At 44.4% G+C, this 22,310-nt stretch overlaps 1 protein-coding gene across 3 annotated transcripts in view; it reads left to right on the plus strand.

Annotated features, from left to right (window-relative positions):
- Positions 1-5,244: 5,244 nt before the first annotated feature.
- Positions 5,245-22,310, plus strand: part of NSG2 (neuronal vesicle trafficking associated 2) — a 51,236-nt gene continuing 34,170 nt past the window's right edge. Inside the window, exons 1-2 of one of the 3 annotated variants that reach the window (XM_083728329.1) lie at positions 5,245-5,483; positions 6,302-6,452. In XM_083728329.1, coding sequence (XP_083584455.1) covers positions 6,324-6,452 — 129 coding nt within the window. In that variant the 5' untranslated portion in view covers positions 5,245-5,483; positions 6,302-6,323. Of the gene's footprint in view, positions 5,484-5,707; positions 6,118-6,164; positions 6,453-22,310 lie in introns of those variants that run through there. The other 2 variants (XM_083728331.1, XM_083728330.1) reach the window with 2 other exon arrangements.

Raw genomic sequence — 22,310 nt, forward strand, 5'->3', positions numbered from 1 at the left:
AATTATCTCCAAGACCTCTCATTGTCCCCTGTCAGACTTTGATACATTTCTCAGCTCCTTACAGTTTGTCCTCTGCAAGGGTATGGGGAGAGACAGGGTGTCATCTTTAAAATTTTTAATGACAATTTAAAAAGAAATGGAAGGAGGGATTCATTGTAGCTCTCTGGCGATCATTCCATAGGCAGAAGCATCTCAGCTTGCTGGATGAAACGATTCCCTGTCTTCTCCCCGCATGTGCTTTACTGTGTGTGTGTGTGTGTGTGTGTGTGTGTTTGTGTGTTTCTCCCTAAGTGACTTGAGGCCTGATTACTTCATTGACCATCTTCCACCAAATGTTCCCACCAAATATTACTATTTGCATAGGAGGCTTCAAATTTCCCCACCAATTTTGAGTGGTTACTAGGAATTTGGCCTTTTTGTTGGTGATATCCTGTCTACAGAATGCCCTTCCCAGAGGGGCTCACCTGGTGCCTATGTTATTCTCTTGGGTGCTAGGTTAAGTCTCACAGGCCTTTTAATACGCTTTTAACTGTACCCCACCCCCCAAAAAAACTTTGGATCTTGAATTAGAATTGTCCTTGTATGTGGTCTTATGCTGGAGCAAAACTTCCAGCTGCTGTTTTCATACTGTTTTGAATATTTTGTATGGTTGGTTTTTCATGATGGGGATTTATTGTTTTTAACATGCTCTGAACTGCCTAGGGAACGCAGTTGGATAGGTAGAATGAACAAATAAACAAATAATCAATGTTCCAGCAGGGATAATTACCAACAATTCCTTAGAAAAGATAAATATATTGTAGAAACTGGGTTAGTAAGTCAGTTATGTGAAATTTTTATTTAAAATGTTGACTGGTGTATAGGTAAAGGTAAAGGTACCCCTGCCCGTACGGGCCAGTCTTGCCAGACTCTGGGGTTGGTGCGCCCATCTCACTCAAGAGGCCGGGGGCCAGCGCTGTCCGGAGACACTTCCGGGTCACGTGGCCAGTGTGACAAAGCTGCATCTGGCGAGCCAGAGCCGCACACGGAAACGCCGTTTACCTTCCCGCTGGTAAGCGGTCCCTATTTATCTACTTGCACCCGGAGGTGCTTTCGAACTGCTAGGTTGGCAGGTGCTGGGACCGAGCAGCGGGAGCGCACCCCGCCGCAGGGATTCGAACCGCCGACCTTTCGAACGGCAAGTCCTAGGTGCTGAGGCTTTAACCCACAGCGCCACCTGCATCCCTGACTGGTGTATAAACAGTACTAAAGTACGAATAGAATCCAAGGGTCATACTTCAGTGTACTCAAATGAGCAAAACAGCCTTTGAGATTAATACAGAAAGCAACGACATAGGAAGTATAGATGTATTTATTTAAAATGGTAACAGTGAATGGTGTTTTAAAATCTTAGGTTTATTTTGCCTTTTGAAATTTTTCTGGCTCAGTTCCTTGTGCTCTCTCTCTTTGTACATTCCCTCATGTGGAACCTTCCAGAGACCACATGCCTAAGGTGAATGGGGCCAGAGCCAGAAGCCAGTAAAGCAAAAGGTATGACTCTTACTTTTATACAGTAGGCTGCATTCCACCCCTGCAAAACTCAGAGGTTTCTGCTTCCCCCATCTCTCCATTCTCCAGCCAAGAAAGAAGCATTGTCTCGTTGCAAAGGCACATTCCAGACTGACAAAAGCCCTTGAGGAGGTCATGGAGTGTGGCCAGTGTGGCCTGGGGAGGCTAGGGGGACAGAAGCAGTCCCAAGGGTCAGATAGGGAAACCTCGAGAGCTGTATTCAACCCCCAGGCACTTGGGTGTAGACAATATTGATTAAGATGGACCGATGGTTTGACTAGTACTAGTTGATACAGTGAATATAGGTCTGTGGGTAGACACTGTGTGCATGCCAAAGCCTGTGGTGAGTATAACCACCTAGCTTATGGCTTTGGTGACTACATGCATCTCCAGCCTGTTATGGAGAGTTACCTTCCAGTATCACATGCCTTTTTGAAGCAGTCGTGCTGGCATGGGAACTCATTATAGCCACAGCAAGACTGAGCCGTCTTGTAGAACAAGGATGTGGAATCACCAGCTTGTAGGCCAAAGTGTCCCTATCCTCATAGTCCTAGAATAGTGGTGTAGCAGAAAAAAGTACTGTAGTCATGAATGCAATAATTAGTAGTTCCAGAGAGGACAGAGAGCCGCAGAATTCTGTCAAGATGTAGCACAGCTGACCTGCTACTGATTTTGCTGGCATATGTACATGTGTAGCCATTGTAGATATACAATGTGCAATTTAAATAATGGTTTATTTTCTGTGATGTGCGCGATAAGGAAAAGAGTTATTTAGAGTCCAAGACGAGAGTGAATATGCTTGCTTATTCATGTTTCAAGCATGGCTGGGAAAGTTAAGGAAATAAATATTAGCAAGGTAATATATGTGTCACCAGTGCTATTTCCAGACTTTAAAAAGCAGGCAGAAGAGATGACTTTGTTTTTGTTTTTTTTGCCCATTTGCTTAGAAATATTAGAGATGCTGGAGATCCAAGGCTAAGGGCAGCTGAAATGGGTGGACTAGACCCTTAAGCATATGGGATCATCAGAAGTGATAGTGAAAATAGCAATTCTACTATGATTTGTTTAGCCTGATAAAAAAAGCATTGTGAAACTCTTATTAAAAGACTAAAAACACAGGCATGTTTTTCTGTTAGCCGAATAAGTCTTGTCCCTGTGTGGGTAGATATGTCAGATTACATCTAATATGCGATAACATCTTCAAGTTTTGCTTTGATTTGTTGTTTCCAACTTGCTTTGCCTTCTGCTGCCTTAATAGTGTCTCCACTGAGATTTCATTCATTCTATGTCTTTGGGCAGGGCTGACAGCCTTAAACACGAAGCATCCAGTTTATACCAACTCATTAGTGCTACGTCACATAAATTTGCAAATAATTGATTTGGCAAGTTTCAAAGAGAAGGGTTTTCAACCCTAAAATCAACCTTTAAAACTTCTAAAATATAGGGGTTTCTACAGCCTTAATAAGAAAAGCCCAAACTATTTCTTCTTCTTCTGGAATTGTCTAGTCTTCCACCACCTCTGAAATTATGGAAATTAGATGTTGCTACATGTGTGGCTCTGGCCTCCAAGTAATAATGCATTCTTTTTTTGTTATGTTTTTAACTCATGAGTTGCATTCAGGCATCATGCTCGATGGAATGGGGGTTTTGTCCTGCAATAAGTAGTCAAGAGATGCTTCCTCTGATGTCCAACAAATAATTAAATTCAATCTTGGTCTTATCTTTGCTCATTGTTACCTCTTACATGCTTTCAGATATCATGAAAATAAGAGAACGAGCCAGGCTCATGTCCTTTTGTCACCTCTTGCTTTGCTCATTCCTTTCTCTCATTGCTCACCTCTTGCTTCTTAATTTCCAAATGTCCATAACAGGCAGGGAACCAAAGGTAGGACCACTGGGGAGTCATGTCTCTTCCAGTGTGTTTCTGGATGTGGGGTTCAGTCTGAAATATCTGGATCTTGTACCTTCAGCATAATGTTGTTGTTGTTTAGTCGTTTAGTCGTGTCCGACTTTTCGTGACCCCATGGACCAGAGCACGCCAGGCACTCCTGTCTTATGAAGTTATTTTCCATCAGTAGACATAACTCAGCTCACCTTAAGTGGTGTTTTCACCCCCTTTATTCCTCTCCAGGCACCTTAGACCTAGGGGCTGAATGTAACCCTCCAGGCATCTCTGTCTAACCTCTGTGGCTTGCACCATACTCACTGGTCCTGCTCTGCACCCTCCCAAGTACTTTTACCCAGCTAGAATGTGTTTATACTATGAAAACACTGCTTGCTTGCTTGCTTGCCTGGATGGAGGTGTGTATGTTTGTGTTTCATGCTCCTATGTCAACCCAGTTTTCCCATCCAGTTTTCCCATCAAGTGTATGATCACCAGAGAACCATTACTAATCCAAGCTTGGGATGATGTTACACTTGCCTGCCACATTCACACTTTGCATTGTTAGGTGTGCACTTTAATTAAAACACACACACTTAACCGTGCTATTGAAAATGTAATGTACAACTGAAGAGGCTCTAAGTAGGGGATGGTAAATTATATTTTTTACAACAAGCTTTAATTGCCTTTTTTCCTTTATAACATACAAATGCAATTATGAAGCATGCACTGACAAAAATGTACATGCTGTTTTTGTTCTATCTTGCATCAAGAACATTCACTCATGGTACAAGTAGCACAGCAGAGGTGCAAAGATGTTTGGTGTTTAATGTGAAAACAGCATCAGTTTTGTCAGCACTATGGAATTCTCTTTTATTTGAAATTACTTCCCACCAGAAGTGGCAAAGTGGATTGGCTCCTTTGCCACATTTTCCTCTCCAACAAAATGAATATGGGAATCAACACAGGGGTCCAGACCAGTGGCTGAAATTCACTGTACTGGTCACCATGTTGTTTAGTGATTAAACATAGCTGTACTTCTGGCTAGGCTGAAATGCCTGGTAGTAAGACAGATGAACAGCTGGCTAGAGCAATTAAAGTCTGAGCAGATATAGTCCTTGACATCTTCATGTCTGTGGTACTGGATATATTACTGACTTTTCCACTGGGAGGCTGAAAAGAAGCCCTTATCTTCTTCCTCATCTGATAGTCTGAGCACGTTCACTTGGAAGCAAGTCCCCAGAATTCATAGAATTAGAAGGAACTCCAAGGGTCATCAAGTCCAACCCCCTGCAATGCAGGAATCTGAAAACCTGGTTTGAATCAACACGTACATTGTGCATTGTGTTGCAACTAGCCCCTTGTCTCCTTCCCGCCAGCATACTCTTTCGAAGGCTAAACGTATTTCTTCAGATTTACCCACTGGTTCCCAGTGGCTTTTGCTTTTTATATCTCGAGGTTTGCCTCTAGTTCGCCTATTGCTCATGATCAGCAAAATCACAAACCATCCCCCCTCTTCCCCGTTCCATTAATCCGCCAAGGACAATGCTCTCTTCCTGCCTAAGGTTCTTTGGCGACAAGGCTCGTCCTGCTACAGCCACAGATATTGCACGTCGCCCTGTCTAACGCCGGAGCCGTGCCCGTTTGCAAATGACATCATACCAGGCAGACGACGATGCCCGCCCACTTGTTGGAGACGCGCATGCGATGCCGGGCCAGAAATCCAGCCGCGGGTTTCTCTGAGCTGCCTGTAGGCGTCGCGGTGGGTAAATGCCTCGCTTTCTGGGCGAGCTCTGCAGGCGGCAGGTGGCGCCAGATCCCGCCTAGAAGCCGCCGCCCCAGCTTGCGAGCGTTTGCGTTCCCGCAGGCTCGAGCTCCTTTCTTACGCACTCGGTCCCAGCTTCGCCTTCAGTAGCATTTGCAAGCAGCCGGGCTGAGGAGCGAAGCGCTGTCCGTTCAGCACCACCTAGGCGAGAGCGCGGGGGGAGAGCAGAGCCAGCCCTTTTGCGCAATCCGGACAGAACCTCCTTCTGAGAGCGCGGTGTGCCCTGCAGTAAGTAGCCAGCGCGGGAGAGTGGCGGGCTCCGAGGTGGGTGGGCTGGGCTGGGGGTCTTGCGTGGGCGTTTGGCTCGGTCCTTCTGCTGGTGAAGCGCCCGTTCGCTTGTGTCTCTCCTGCCTAGCACTCCTGGCGCAGATTTATCAGCTCTCTGGAGAAAACGAGGGCTTTCCGATCCCCTTCCTGTTAAAAATGCAACCCCAGACGCAGTCATGTCCATCCTTGAACGGCAGGCTCAGAACAGGGGGGTGGCTAAAATAATGATTCTGATTAAACACCACACCCCAAGGGGTTAATGCAGCAGTCGTGATTAAAACAACAAGGCACAGCGCAACACGCACACGCACACACAAAAGCCCCAGGCCAGAACCACCCTTTCCTTGTGCAAGTCTCCTGGTTTCCTTGGATTTCTAACAAAGCAGCAAGGCGGGGTTCGCTCATCTGACATGATCGTGGTTTATGGCTTTGCTTATTATGTTTGGATCTAAGCAAGGGGAGGCTTGATCTGGACTCTCTTGGAAGGTGGCTCAAGAAGCATGCTTGGTAATGATGTTCTGTTGTTTTAAATGGTGCCCAGAGATTGCTACCAAATGTGAGATGCTTCCCCCGCACCCACCAGTAACTTCCCCCAGTGAAAACAAAAAAAATCCTTCCAGTAGCACCTTAAAGACCAACTAGTGAGCTAGCAGAGACATTCAAATGGAAAGGAAAGGGTGATAGGCAAGGTTGATGGAAGCAAGGCAAAGCAACATCTCTCTTCCTTAATTTCCAGTTTTCTCCCTCCCTCTTAACGCTAGTCGTCTCTATGTTTTTAGGTCTGGAAAGTGAGGTCTAAGGATGGTGAAACTTGGGAGCAATTTGAATGACAAGAACAAGCAGCAGCCGTCCAATGAGGATGGCTTTCAGACGGTTCCATTGATAACACCCTTGGAAGTAAATCATTTGCAGTTCCCAGCTCCGGAAAAGGTAAATGGAACAGAACAGAACAAAACAGGAGCAGGCGACACTGTCTTCCCACTAGTTTGTTCTGTTGTCCCTTGGAAGCGTTTTTTTTTCTTTTAAAGCACAGCTATGGTTCCAATTAAATGCTACCTTATAAAAAGGGACTGACTGTTTCCTGTGTGTTTGTGTGTGTGAGAGAGAGATTTAAAGCCCAGCAGACACACCACCAAAACCTGGGAAATGGTTCATGACTGAAGTCTGCAAAATGGCAGAGTCTGTTCAACAGATTATTCACTCAAATTTACTGGGGGAATAAATAAAGCTGTGTCTGATCCGCTAAAGTGATTTTATGAATCATTGTGTTCTGTGCCTGTTCTGAGATTGTGATGATTTGGGGTGTTTTATTTTACAATTCTCAGGAGTGTAGTTAATATCTGTAATCCATACTGGTTATTCAATATTACACTAACCTTCTATAGATGAGCAGGTAAAATAATGCAGAGGGTCATTCAGTGCCTTCATCTCCTCCCTCCCCCATAAATGGGCTTCTGGGAAGTGATCGCTTTTGTGAAACTCATAATCAAACCTCGTAGCTTTCGACTGGCATGCTGAAAAGTGGGCATCATTGATTAGCTTTGCATCGACCTGTTATCTTTATATAGCCTGTTTTGTATTCCATACACCTTGTTAACTCCCAACTGTACTGTATTTGAAGAGATAATGCAATGCCATCAACACATCTCACCATAATACTATGTGCCCAGAGCATCTATGTAGCATTAATCCTTATTGGAAAAAGAGAGCCACTGCAGTGCTGCGTCTTTGTATTTTAATGAAGTATATACAATACAAAGAAGGTGTTGCCCTCATGGAGTAACGACAGAGTAAATACATTTGATTCTCAAATTGCACATGTCATAAATGTTCAGAAAAACATGTTGATATGGGTGATGTAATGCTAATATATCTGTTGGCAAATAGAAAAGGGGAAAGGTGCAAGAGCCTGGGCTCGATTACTTCAGTAAAATCAGACTTGTGGCAAAAGACTGTAATATGCCTAGTGAATCATTATAACAATATAGAGGAACTCCGTTAATGCAACCTGGGACTATGCTATGGTAACTGAGGGAGGACTGAGTTTGGTATAAGCAAGGAGAGATGAAGACAACCTGAGCACCCACAATTTTGGTTGCAAGAAGGTAGAATCCAAACTGATTTCTCAGAAGCAAAGAACACTCAGTTTGCAAGATGAGTGTTCGTAGTGTGGTGTTAAACTTCTGGAAGCAGGTCTGACATTGCGGTTTAGAATTGAATATTTCTTTTCTTTTCTTATATTTTTCAAAAAATAAGGAAGAGGGTTGCTTCCTAAGTGCCGGTTTTTGGGAGTTGTTCCTTTCCTGTTGTCGCTGCAAAATAAGACTGCAATTCTTTCTCCATCCTCTACCTCCCAAATCCAAGGCACACATTTTGCCAAGTAGATTAAACATTTCAATAAAAATGTGGAAATGCAAATCTGCCCCTCCCCCCATTCTTTCCTTTTCTAAATGAAAACAGTTCCTCTGAATTCCACAGGAGTAGCCTAGTGACTGACACATCAGTTGTAGCATGTAGGCAAGAGCCTGTCTGCTTCATCAGGGGCATGCAGTGGACTGTCTCCCTGACCTCTCCAGATATATGATATGAATAAAACCCTTGCCTATGAAATCAATTTGCTGTAGTTTTGCATGAACCTAAATGGTTGGTTCACCAAAAAGCATGTTTTGCCTGGGGCTTCAAGGTCCAGCGAGTAGCATTAGCAAATCATTTTATCACCCTCATCACTCCATATCTCAAAATGGGAAGAGGAGGCAACTACTGCTGGCCTGGCTCTATTTAGGCAAAAGCTCTTGGACCAGGTGGATGAACCAGATCTCAGAACTGCAGCCTGTTGTAGGTTGTGCAGCCCCAAGATCTGGCAGGCAAGCGCTTAAGTAGGTATACACAGGGGGACAGAAAGCTGCAAGGTCAGCATGGACGACAGCAGCTTAAGTAGAGTCCGGGGAGCTAGGCTAAAATAACTGACCACCTTCATAATGCTGCAGCTCAGCTGTGTGATTGATGACAGTGTGAGCCGAGAGCTGAATCAGAGTCTTCATTTAACATTTGCTGCCTCATAGGTGGGTCAGATTAATTTGGCCTCCAGGGCGTGTAAGGCATAACATCCTGGTTGTTGCTGTTGTGGTGGTGATGCTTTTTGGAGGAGTGAGAAGGATCTCATGGTTTTGTGATGCAGAACCAGGAGGTTTGGGGTGCGGGATGCTGTTCGAGGGAGACGCACACCACAGTGCAACTAAATCCTTATGGTGTGAGGACTCAGTATCTGTTGAGGAACCAGCAAGCTAAATGGTGTGGAAGGCTGTTTTGGAAACCCGACTAATGTCTCAGATAAAGCAATTGTTTTATCATTACTTTCCAAAACCCTTTTGTCTCATTCCAACACTTTCTTCTGGTCCTGAACGCATCAACTCATGTAAGGGCAGCTCACCTTCTATTTGATTGGCAAGGTGGACAGCAAAAAAATGATCACACTTGAAGCTGGCCCACCTACTAGGATGGAAAGAGAACTTAAATTACCTTGAAGCTCCACATGCATCTTTGAGCACATGTGGAGCTTTTGACCGAGGACTGAATAATAATGAACAATCATGATGATGATGCTAATAACAGCCAGCATTACGTTGTTGTTATACTTTAAATTCTCATATCAAACAACTAAGAAGCTTTTAGTGAAAAATACTTTCTCTCCTTTTGTGACAGCACAAGGCAAAACAAGGTGTTAGATGTATCACATTATATTATTTTAAACAAATTAGTAGGTGTTTCTGCTTGAAAATACAAGAAAACTTTCTATTATGTGCAGCCAGGCCACTGAATTTTTTTATACTGAAAAAGAATACTGTTGTACTGAAGTACTGAAGAAGAATACTACTGAAAAATCATTTGAACAGTATGGATCCTTTGTCTGGTTCCCCACTCAATGTGACTTCTGAGAATAAATGTGCTATTCTCATGCCAACCCTTCCATGGATGTGTAGTTAATAAGTAAATATTTCTTACAGCCAGTTTGACAGAGGTTTCATAGGTAGGAGCTATAAGTAAGAGGTCAGCTCTTAAAAAGACTGAGTATTTCAAAGTAGGTTGTGGGATGCTCTGGCCCACACTATAACTTACTTAAAATGGATTAAATTGAACATAGGCACTTGAATGGTGAGTAGCCAAAGAATAGTAACTGAATAAAATGATGATGGAATCACCACTGTATATTCTAATTGTTTCCTTTTCTTTTGATAGATCTGAAATTGGTCAGTGTTGGAAACATGTTAGTAGGTGAGATAGACTTAGCTAAGTGTAGCTCTTATCTATGGGAACTCTGGAGCTGATTGGAAGCACACTGGTTTGTTTTATATTGAGTGTGGATTGGTATCAGTTGCCCAGGAGACAGATCCTTAAGAAGTTCCTATTAATTAAATGAGGCTTTGTTTGAGAAGAGGTTAAGTAAGGAAGGAAATTTTCCCCAACTAGAATATCAGCATGTCCTCCAGCAACCTGTTGATGCCCATGAGGGTTTTCCTGTGGCTGAACTACAATGGCCTTTCCAAATTCTCCATGCTATTTGTGTGTGGAAAAATTGTATGCATGTGATTAGGGGCATATTTCCCTCAGAAAACTTTTTGCTCAGGGGTAGTGCACATCTGCTTGGAATGCAGAAGGTTCCAAGTTCAGTGTGTGCCATCTCTCAGGACCAGTGGTGGGAAAACCCTTCTCCCAAGACCCTGAGGAACCATTCCTAGTCCCAGCAGGACCAGATGGGCTAATTCTTGGACCTGATCCTAGTCTTATGTTCTTGCCTCTGTTCCTGTAACCACGCTCCTGCCCTGCAGAACTCATAATTCATCTGTTTTCCAAAATCCATCCCTCTTGTTCTGATACATCATTCTGTACTTTTTAGATAACCTGGGTTTCAAGTACAGAATATGTTAAATCATAATAATAGTAAAGCGGAGATGTGTATGTTTGCTTAATTTTGCACAAAGGATAGTAGTGGCTGATGCAGAATGTATTTTTGAAGAAGCTCTGTGTGCAAGCCAAGGTGGGGTGGGGCCTCTCTCACCAAGGCCTCCCTTTTCTAAGCTGTGTGCTGAGCGCTTCTTTCTCCTACGTGTGTCACTGAGCAGCAGCCTTCGGTGGACATTTTGTGAGCATTTGCACATGAAGATGTGAACAAAAATGTGGCAGCCACAGAAGGAGTAGAGAAGAGAAAATGTGTGCATGAATGTGAGAAAAGAAAAGGGGGTGGTGGTAAATGAGAGAAAGGCAGTGGCTTGTTTGGGTTGCAGGGTTTTTGCTTTTGTTTCCCCAGTGATAAGTGTTTTCTCTTTTCAGTTTTCCCAAACAGCCTCCTTAAAATGGTACTTTAAGGTTTTAGTTCTATATTGGCTTTCCTGGGAGTAAGCACCTTTGAACTCAATGGGGTTTACTTCTGAGTAGACTTGTGCTCTTAGAATGTGCTGTTAAAGCACTTGTTGAGGTTTCATAATCTTGCTATCTATCCTGACCATGTGCTTCGTAAGCTTTTCTTTCTTAGAAACCCAGTGTTCTCCCAGGCTACTAGCCTATTGTAAATGTGTGCAATAAATTGGGTTGAGCATTATCCCCATGGCATTTCTGAATGTGGATTTTAGCTGATGAATCCATTTTTCATCTTGTCTTAATGGGGATTTTTACTGCATCCTTCTTTAGCTCTCCCAGTGAAATTGTGACAATCCAAAAGGCATTTAAACAACTTCAAGGATTTTGTTGCAGAGCCAGAGCCAGTTGATACCGTTTGTTAGAGGCTGTTATCTAGTGGGTTTGTTTATGGATTTTTCTGCTAGGCTTATTTATGGGTTAATGCAGGTGTGGGAAACCTCCAGTCTGTGGGCCAAATTTGGCTTGACACAGTCCCCAGTTCAGATTGTGAGGCTGATTAACCCAAACCATGCCCACTTGCCCCACACCTGGTGTCATATATGATTGTCAGATGCAGGGCAGGTGGTAGAGACGCAGCTGATCTCAGCAGAAAGCAGGGTTGAAGTCACCACCCATAAGCATCTGGGTTATGAGTTCGAGCCTACTGGCTTGTCTGCGCAATTGAGTTTTCTGCAGCTGATTCAGCCAGAAAGCAGCTTTGCCAACCTGGTGGGAAGTACTAAGTATCAGTCTAGTGAAGGGTTTCCCAAATGGGTCTCCAGCTGTTTTTGGACTACAGTTCCCATCATCCCTGACTACTGGGCTTTCTAGTTAGAGATGTTGGGAGTTGTGGTTCCAAAACAGCTGGAGCCCCAAAACACCGGTCTAGTGGTTCAATTGTTGGGACCTGGAAGACCAGTGTTCAAATCCCAACTCAATCACAAAACTTCCTGGATGATCTTAGGACTGTCATCTCTTAGCCTAACCTGCTTCATGTGGCCATTGGCAGGATAAAGTGGGGGGAGGGGGGAACTATGTATGCCACCCAAAACTCATTGGAGGAAAAGTTGGGATTGAAATGAAATAAATCATAGGGAAAGTCGCCAGCAACTGAGTCCACCAGAGCTTTGTTTTTTTAATGGAGAATTAATGAAAGCAGTGCTCCATGAATTTTGTGTTCCGGTTGTGTGTCCTTTGCTTTGGTGGCATTAAATGTCAATACATTGTGATGATAAATGACCAATTCTCAGCTGATTTGCAACATACACAGGCAGGCCTGTGCAAGCAGTTTTCTGACACTGGTGGGTCACAGTGGAGCATGGGTAAGTGCATGACAGATTGGAGAGCAGTACAAATGGGCCTGCCCTCAAAAGCTTCGTAGATCTACCAGTGTTCAGTTCCAGGTTTTGATGGATAGGCAATGGGCTCTTACTCATTGGGCCCCATTCCACGAGTTCCTCCCGCTCCTTATCTTCACCCCTGCTGCTGCGGTGGCACCCATTCACTTGCTTGCCTCCCTCCTCTGGGCCGAATCCATACGACATCCCAGAGGGAAAGGGCAAGGGGTAAGGAGGGGAGCAAGGGCTCCTTTCCCTCGCTTCCCTCAGAGAGCCAGATGAACTAGCCAACAGCAAATGACCACTTTGAAGACAGCATGTGTGCTCAGATATTTCCATTCAACTGGAGCTGGTCTGAAGGAGAAGGTGCACAGTGTACTCAGTGTGGCTCTGTGACTGGTGGAACATGCAGCACATGGCACCAGGTCCTCCTTTGATGTCCTCCTAGGAGACGAGGAACCTGCACTTTGACTTCAAAGTATTGCTTTTTATATCCCCTGTTTATTTAAGATATAGGAATATTATTATTATGTTTTATTCAAAAGGATAATGCCATTCTGGTGGTGTTCTCTACAGGTTCAAATGCATTACACCCCATATAGACTTTAGGTTTCATATTGCTTTCTGTCACATTAGGAAGGCTCTCTGCACATGCCTGGAGGTATTCAGCACTTCATTTCATTTTCAATAGAACCTGGAGCTGGATTCATCTAATGAGATCCACCAGCATAAATCTTTTGCTAGTGCACTAGGGCTTTTTTGCCTCTTCTCTTTGTCTCACGTGCCCCCTGCCCCCCAATTGGCTTTGGGGTGTGGGTATCAAGGGAACCCTCAGAAGATTGTATGGGAGGAGGAGAGGAGAGATAATTCCATCTGGGAAAATGAAATGCTTGTATTGATGGAACAATCTCCTTAGTGCTCTGCTGTATTCCTTCTGGTGTTCCTTCACAATGGAGCAACATTCTGTTCATGTTCAGAGGAACGTTGCTCTCCTTGTGTGTGTGTACACACACACACACACACACACACACACACTGTTCCCTGTGGGGGAAATATTTTGTTTGTGCCCAGAGGCATTCAGCTCGATAGTATATCGATAGTATATACTGAGTTGGCAAACTTATTCATAATAGCAGCCAGAGGCACATGCATACTTATTATGAGAAATAGATGTGTGCTTGCTTCCCTTGAAAGCAAGAAATTGCTTTCTCTGAGGGCCAGGTGAGATGTTAATTAGGTTGGATTCATTCCAACTAGAGAGGGCTCCATTCCACCCCCTGCCCCAACCCTAGCACATGCTCCCAATAGCGTGGGTACTTCAGGATTGCAGTTAATGGAAGAGTAGGCCTCAAAATGGCCAATAATGCCGGTGCTAAAAAGTACACAGTGACGTAACTTGTGGAAGAAAAGGAAAAGAAAACCGGTATCCTAGTTACATATCAATGATGACTGCTTATACATGAGCTGCTACCCCTCAAAAAGAAACCTTGAATAACTCACTGAATGTGATAGCTCAATGTGTTGCAGTCGCCAGAAACCTGAACAAGCTGTTAGAAACAACTGGGGGGGGGGGGGAATGACATTAAAATAATCAAAAGATGCTTCTGCTATAAACTGCTAAGGTACCCAAGTATCTTTAACATGAAGTAGGAATGGGGGACCCTGGTGTGCTACAGATACTGGACTACAAATCCCATCATATCTGACCATTGGCCCTGCTGGCTATGGCTAATGGGAATTGGAGTCCAACAACATCTGGAGGGACAGAGTTTCCTCATCCCTGACCAAGAGCCATCCAGTTTAAAGAGGAGATAATAAAGATGAGAAATAGTGACATACTGGGGGATAATAGTGAATAGAAACCAGCAGTTGCCTCTTTCACAATACAAGCATTAGAGGGCCAGTGCTAATAATACACAACAAAAATACTCCCACACAGGTTAATAGCATGCATAGCATGTATAGCTTATTCCCCCAGGGTGCAGCCTATAGCAAACTGGAGCGGGGGGGGGGGGAGTCTGAATAAATCCATAGGAAAGAGGAATAGTTAGCAGGGGTGGACATTCTTGTGCTTAAAGTATCTCTGCATGTTAGAAAATCCTATCAGAGTGTCCTCCTGTGGTTCCTCTATCCCTGCATTCTTATGTCTGTCAGCACTTCCTGTCGGACTCTAACAGCCGATTGTGGGCGCAGGCAAAAACGGCTCGCTTGATGTTATAGTGATGGCAGGTGAATGACAAGTGGGTGGCCCTATGGTGTGTGGGGGAGACAAGGAACCAGCCCACTGGCCGTATCCAGTTCCCTGACACTGTGTTAGGGAATTGATGGACCAATAGGTGCTTCATCTGACTCTGCGGTGCTGTCTGTACATTGCTATGCAGACAGAAAACGTTTTCTTTTAGAAATGGAGATCCTCCCCGCAGCATACAAAGCATGGAGTCATGTTTCAGAATATGGAACTGTGGATTTAGAAATTGAAGTATTGCGTGAGGCAATGCCTTTTCATACCAAGAACTTCACACTAGAGGTGATGGGATTGTCTGTGGCCAGCTTTAGATATGCAGCAGAAGGACTTGGTGGGATGCTGGGATGACAGAGTGGACTGTACCACGTCTGGCTGCAAAAGGGTGGTCAGTTTTGTAATACTTCCCTGACATCAAGCACATGCACCCATCCTCCTCCCTGCACATAGCATATCAGGGAGAAAGTCTAGCATGGCCTTCTCCTTTCTGTGTTTTATCAGCTTGCAGGATTCAGAGCCTTGATTTCAACTCTACTAGCAGTCTCAAAGGAATATGGTCCATCCTCTCAGGACTCCACCACCTCATCCTCTTGTGCATTTAGATCAGGCCTGAGACTCCCTAGGAATAGTAACAGAGCCATTTTGATAACAACTTGTATGTTCTGTCACTCAGACCTACATAAAAATATAGGAAATTGTCTTGTACGGAATCAGACTATTGGTCCATTCAGCTCAGTATTGTCTATACTGACTGGCAGGCTTTCAGACAATGACATCTCCCAGTCCTACCTGGAGATGCCAGAGACTGAACTGGGAATCTTCTGTGTGCAAAGCAGGGGCCATGAAGCTATTTTGGGGCTATTGATGTGGATAGGACTGCTTTTGTATTAGTCTCCCTTCCCTTGAAGGACAAATGTCTTCCAGTAAAACCATAACAGAATAATTCAGCATTCTGCTAAGGAGATCTTCCGCCCGTGCAAGCATTTCAGCTTTTGGCTGTGCTGGAGGTTCTCCCAATCCCCTCAGAGCCAATTCCAGGGGTGCAGAAGGGGTGCAGTGTAGGGAAGCCCCATTGTGCAGGTGGAGGTCCTGGTGCAGGGCTTTGGCTGATGGGGCTCATTAGGTGTGTCCCATCCTAAGGCTTGGTATGTTTAGCCTGTAAAAAAAGCGGCTGAGAGGAGATATGATAGCCATCTTCAAATAGCTTAAGGACCATCTCATGTAAGATAGAGCAAGCTTGTTTTCTCCTGCTCCAGAGGGTAGGACCCAAACCAATGGCTTCAAGTTACAAGAAAGGAGATTCTGCTGAAACATCAAAAGGAACCTTCTGACAGTAAGAGCTGTTTGACAGTGGAATAGACTCTCACAGGAGGTGGTGGGCTCTCCTTCCTTGGAGGTTTTTAAGCAGAGGTTGGATGGCCGTCTGTCATGGATGCTTTAGTTGAGATTCCTGCATTGGAGGGGGGTTGGACTAGATGACCCTTGGGTCTCTTCCAACTCTATGATTCTTTGCTTGTTCATCAAAAACCAGATGCAGCAGACACATAGCATTCTACTTAATAGAGAGTTTGCAGAGTTTAAAAAAGCAGCATGGAATTAGGTCCAAAGAAGACCACAGTATCTGAAGTCACATATTAGGTCTCACTTTTATTTGCTGCAATACTAAGCTGCTTATAAGGAGTTTCTATATGTCCACGGGCTCTTTCTAGTGCTGCTGTAATATAATTTGTGTCCCATGCCCAAAGGGTTGGATTATTCTGAGGCTTCTGCAATTCACGATAATTTGGGGACGTGTGGCTTGCCCCATCCCCTGCAATGAGGCAAACCCTGCTAGACCTGAAGATGCAGTGTCTGGAAAATAATGAGTTGTCTTTTTCTGAAATAAGCCTCCTCCAGCAGTTAAGACTGCAGCTTCTGTAGGCACTAGTCAATTGCTGATATCGGTTGTAGTCTTGTGTGCAGTTCAGTCTCTGTCAATCCACTACTTTCATTTTAAACTGAACTTCTTGGTGTGTTGCACACTGCAGTTGCAACAAAAAAAATTCCTTCCAGTAGCACCTTAAAGACCAACTAAGTTAGTTCTTGGTATGAGCTTTTGTGTGCATGCACACTTCTTCAGATACTTCTTCAGTGTGCATGCACACGAAAGCTCATACCAAGAACTAACTTAGTTGGTCTTTAAGGTGCTACTGGAAGGAATTTTTTTTGTTTTGACTATGGCAGACCAACACGGCTACCTATCTGTAACTGGAACTGCAGTTGCACACTGCAGTCGTGGGCCATGAGCAATGGATACATGAGTGTGTGCTTAACTTTCTCCTGTTGAAACTTTGCTGGATCATGCTTATAGTTAGGAAGAAATTTCCCTGCAGTTTAAACCCATTGCATTTTGTCCCTGGCAACAGAGAGAACAAAATGATGCCTCCATCCTGCCAAGGAGATCCATGTGTGGAGGAAGCATCTGACTGACTGCCACATCTTGCATTATGATCTGTGGGTGTGAACAAGCTGTGCATCATAATATACATCTGATTGGGCATTGGGCATGCATGCTTACTCCCCACATGCCATAGCTTTCAATGGGATGTACATTTTGAAACCATAGTCCCCCAGTACATATTCAGGTACAATTAGTCATGTGTCAAAATACCCTTTTACCTCATGGTTAGATCAAAGTTGTTTATTCTATGAGCTTTTCAGTGTTTGCGGATTGTCGACGCTTGACTTAAGAGATAGCAAACGTATAACATCATGAAATGGTATTACTTCCCCTATCTCAGAGGGGATGCATTTCTGATAATGTGTTCTGATAACAGTATTTTTCTTACTGGCAGCAACAGTTCAGTTTTTTGTCCAATAGAATCCTCCTGCCCCCCCCCCCAAAAAAAATAACACAAAAAGCTATTTTGTTGTGTTATCCCCGGTTTGTGGTGGAAAGCTTAATTCATGCTTACCCATCCACACCGGTTCTCACACAGTCTGTGTTTGCATTTGTTTTTGCTGATTTCTATATATTGGTTGGAGCCAAAGTTTCCAGTTTGCCTTCATAGAATCGTAGAGTTGGAAGGGACCCTGAGGGTCATCCAGTCCAGCCCTTCAATCCAGGAATCTCGACTGAAGCATCCATGACAGAGGGCCATCCAGCCTCTGCTTAAAAACCTCCAAGGAAGGAGAGTCCACAACCTCCCAAGGGAGACCGTTCCACTGTTGTTCAAAACGTCAGTCCATCTTCCCATCACCAGTCCTGATGGGCTTACTTTCTGTGGTTTTAAAAAACGTATGTGGTTCATAAAGATGAGCTGTGGAAGTAAATAGATTGCCTTTTAAATTTACATATAATGATAGCTGTTCTTGGGAAGAGTTGTAGCTCCGTGGTATAGCACTTGCCTTGCAGGCAGAAGGTCCTTGGTTCAATCCTCAGCATCTTTGGGTAGGGCTGAGGAAAAGCCTTTTCTGAAACTCCAGAGAGCTGCTGCCAGCCAACTGTTCAGATCAGGGTGGACCAACAGACCGAGTCACTAGAACGCTGCTTCCTATATAAGCTGAGTATGTACATGAATCCATGAGGGCATGTTGGTCAGGGGATGTTTGTGTTGTGTGCCTCAATAAATCTGGCTCTGGCTCAGATGGAGGATTGATTCATGGACTCACTTTTCTCCCATCATAAGGCCATTTTTTTTTTTTTTTGTAACTACCCCTTCATGAGTTCCATGTGGGCCTGGGCGTTGTGAAGAATTCAGCACACACTCAGTTTTTCCAGACATCATGCATTATCAGAGGGATAAGAAACTCCCGTTGCTTCCTGCCGCCAAGGAAATGCATTAATAAAAGGGCTTTGAATTATTTTATTTTTGAGGGTGGGTAAGTGAATTACTTCAGTATGAGAAATGGAAGGGATGAAAGCTAGGGAGTGGCAGCTTCTCTGCAGAGATTTATAAAGTAGTGTCATCTAGATATTCTAGATGTCAACATAGCACCAAGCATTGATGGGCTCTTCATAACATGGAAATGTCCACTGTCTCTGCCTAGTAAGCACATCTGCATTGGATGGAGAAGACTGAAGGATAGATCAAGGTCAGGGAACATCACATGGCAAAGAGAAGGCAGGCAAGATGAGGCTAGGATAATCCAGGCAGGGATTTGTTGTTAGAGAAGTGGGTTTCTAGAGAAATAACATGGAGGAGAAAAAGGAGAGTGAGCAAAAGAGATCAAGCCTGATGGAGAGAGAAGAAGAGGCTGTTCTAGGCAGAGGAAGTGCAGCCTGGCAGATGGCATGGAGACTCAGGGGATCAGAGAAATGGCATTGAGAGCAGAGGGGTGACTGAGAAAGGCAGGGCCACCCCAACATATTTTGTTGCCTGAAGTGGAAAAGCCCCCACTCCCTCAAGTTTAGATACCTAGGACCCAATGTCAGCCAATATATTCTGGCATCCAACAAGTACCACTCATACTTCCGGACAATAAAAATAAAATAGCAACATTCATGACACCCCAGATTGGTTGTTTGAGATGCCTGTCTCACTCTGTCTAATGATAGGGCTGGCCTGAGAGAAGGGGTGTAAAAAGAAGTGGGAAAAGGGATGCAGAGCTGACCCACAATGCTGATTCAGACTGCAGATAGTCTACTACTATAAATTTGAATGCTCTCTTCTTACAAAAACATACTGCCTGTGAAAAGCTCACATGCCAAGGGTCAAGTCTTTCTACAGGCAAGAACAGCTTGATGTAGGAAAGCATTTCAAACACGCTGTGTGAAGTGATGTCGTCTCTGGAGGGGCAGTACTGTGTGACACTCTTGAATGTATAGTTCAGCCCATAGCAAGGGCTTGAGAAGGGGAATGCTATAGGACTCAAACTTTCATGTCAAGTGTTACAAAAAGACAGTGAAAAGACTTAAGGAGCTGAATGACATGGTCATAGTAACTGGAGAAAAAAGCCTAATAGTGACTTTCTGAACCAAACTGGAGTAGAGATATTTGGCAGGAGGGAAGGACAGTTAGGAAGATACCCCAGGAGGTTTGGTAGGCAACCACAGCTTGGACACAGGCTTTATTGGCCATCAGTAAAAGAGAAGTGTAGCTATTGGAGATGCTTGAAACTACAAATTTGGTGACTGAATGGACATGGGAGAAGGAAGGTGGGAGGTCATTCATTGATGAATCTCTGGTTGTTTGACTCAAATGGTAGATAGACGACTGTCTTATTCATAGAGGAGGGTTGAGGAAAACCATAAGTCCTGTTTTGACCTTCTTCAACTGGTAACATTGATGGAATATCTAAAAAGAAATCTCTAGAAATTTCTTTGCATACCATGTGAAATATTCTCAGAACTTCCAAATGTTACTCAGAATCAGGGATCCAAATTTCCTGCTCCTTGAGCTTCTGGTGCAGTATGTCATGTGGGACCTCATGCGTCTCCCATGCGGTATGAGTTGCACTCACATCAGATAGGAGATGCAGGAGTTTCACCTTCAGATGTCACACTAGGAACATATGAAGAGGAAGACTGAGACATTTGAGAACATAAGGAGAAGCCACTCAGTTTGGCTAGTGGAAAGTCACTGGAAACAACGAGCAAATGAGAGTGGCAAAAACTAGACAGAAAAGGTTCAAGGTGCACGTTGGAAGATAATACATGATGGCCATGGTTGTGGATAAGATATATGAAGGATTTAAAGGTGAAATGAAAGATGACGTTGGTTTGTTTGTGTACTTCTTTTCAGCCCAAAGTAGTAAAGATGGGGACAGCATGGCAGCAGCAGAGAGAGTCTCTTGTTTCTTTATTCCAGATGCAGGAAGACAGAAGCATGTTTGAAAGCAGAGAGGAAGGAGCCAGCAAGCAGGAGGAGAGTAAAGATGAGGGCGAGATGGGGGTGGGGGTGGAGACGGAGGCAAAGAGAAAGGACATTGCATTTTAATACAGCATTTTACTATTTTATGCTTCTGAGCTGCCCAGAGAACAATGCCGTTGAATGGCTTTTATAAATGCCACAAATGAATAAATAATAAATGCAAGCTTCAGGGCGAAACTTAACTATGTATCTAAAAGACGGGTGCAATCCTGTACATGCTTTCTCAGAAGTAATTCCCCCTGTGCTCAGCAGAGCTTTTCTTCAGGAAAGTTTGTGTGCAGGATTGCAACCTTGAGTGAAAAGTTATGTAGGCTGTCTCTTGACATCCTTCTGTGGGATTCTGAAGATGAAATTCAGGTGACCTCTCCCTCACTACCGCCAAGCTGGGCACATTAAAACCTAGAGTCCAGTTTGGCTACAATGGCTGTCCTTGCCACAGAGATTGCAGCTGGAGAACAACAGAAATGTGCAGCCCTTTGCGAAAGCAACCTGAGCTTTGAATATAGAGTAGGATGAGTCAGAATTCACCAACAAAATGAATGAAAACCCTTAGTTTGCTTTTCTCGTTCCTGCTCGGGGAATGCCCTGACCGTGAGCCTTGGAAGAGTGCACAGGCCAATCATGAACCTGGAAGCAATCAATCTCCTTGGCAGGAACAATGTGTTTTATTTATCAGTCTTGCCAATCCCCGGGACTCCTGCAGCGAGCGAGACTTTCTATTATTAATAATCCCAAGGAGCAGTATTTTAAAATTTCATGATCTGCACTTTTTTTGCACCACCTGACCTACAACATATTATATACTCCTTGGCGGCAAAGCGAGAATTACATCAGGGCTACATATCCTTTCCTGAAATGAATAATTGAGGAGCATTCACGATGCCCAGCTCTGTTAAATGTTATCGCTCTATCCTGGGCAAAGAAGGAAAGGAAGAGTTTTAAGTGCAAGCATAAATGATCCTGGATTTCCTCAAGTGATGGAAGGATTCTGAATAATTGCAAATCAGAGTGCTGGGTCTTCCTTTTCTTCAACATGGAAAGCAAGCTATTGTAATCCTTTTTAAAGGTCTCCTATCTTCTTTCACTCGTTTGGGTTTCCATCAAAGGGCTATCAAAGGAGCGTCCTTGTTTTGACCTAGTTCATTGGTCCATTAGTACTGTTGCTTTTTAATTGGGAGCCTTCTCCAAGGCATCAGAGCTCTTTCCCAGCCCTGCTAGCTGAGAGCTTTCAAGTGGAGAATACGGGAAAGCCATTTCCATTCCCCGGGGAAATGGAGTTGTGCGCTGGACACGATCCCGCCCCGTGCGTGGGGGTGTGGCTAGCCCCTGCATCATAGGGAGTCCCCCCCTCCATGACACATCCTAGCCCAGCCAATCCGGTTGGCCAGAGGGCGTGGCGTGCAGCATTTAAAGCAGCCCGTGGGTGGGAACTCGCCCCCTTTTCCTGGTTCGAGTTGGTTTCCATCGACAGGGCTCCCCCTACTGGTGGTTAACCTTTCTGAGACTTCCTGCAGGTGGGCAGGAGTCAGATATAGTCGGTTCGGTTCCAGTGCCTAAGCCAATACCACTCACTTTCTGTACCCAATAAAGTTGCGGCCCTTTTTAGCCCATTAACCTAAAATATTGGTGTCAAGTGTCTTTATTCCAACATAAGGGGAGGATTTGGGCCCTTGCCATGCAATTGAGCTCATTCCTACAAAGCTGGTGATCTTCTGGTGATCTGCCCCCGTCAGAACTGAGCTCAGAAAACTCAAATATCTCCCCAAATCTGAGCCCAAATCTGAGCCAAACACTCTTAACCACCCCCTGCTCCAGACTGCTGTTCTATTGTAGGTGTACAAAGTAATACATTGTGGTCCTAGTCACAGTGCCCCCCCTACTTCTATGTGAGGTGTGGAACCATGTGCTGCCAGCCTTTTAAGCTTTGCTGCCAGACTGGGCAGGGCAACAGCTGATGCTTGGC

The sequence above is a fragment of the Podarcis gaigeae genome (assembly GCF_964106915.1).
Source record: "Podarcis gaigeae genome assembly, chromosome: 2".
Taxonomy (NCBI): domain Eukaryota; kingdom Metazoa; phylum Chordata; class Lepidosauria; order Squamata; family Lacertidae; genus Podarcis; species Podarcis gaigeae.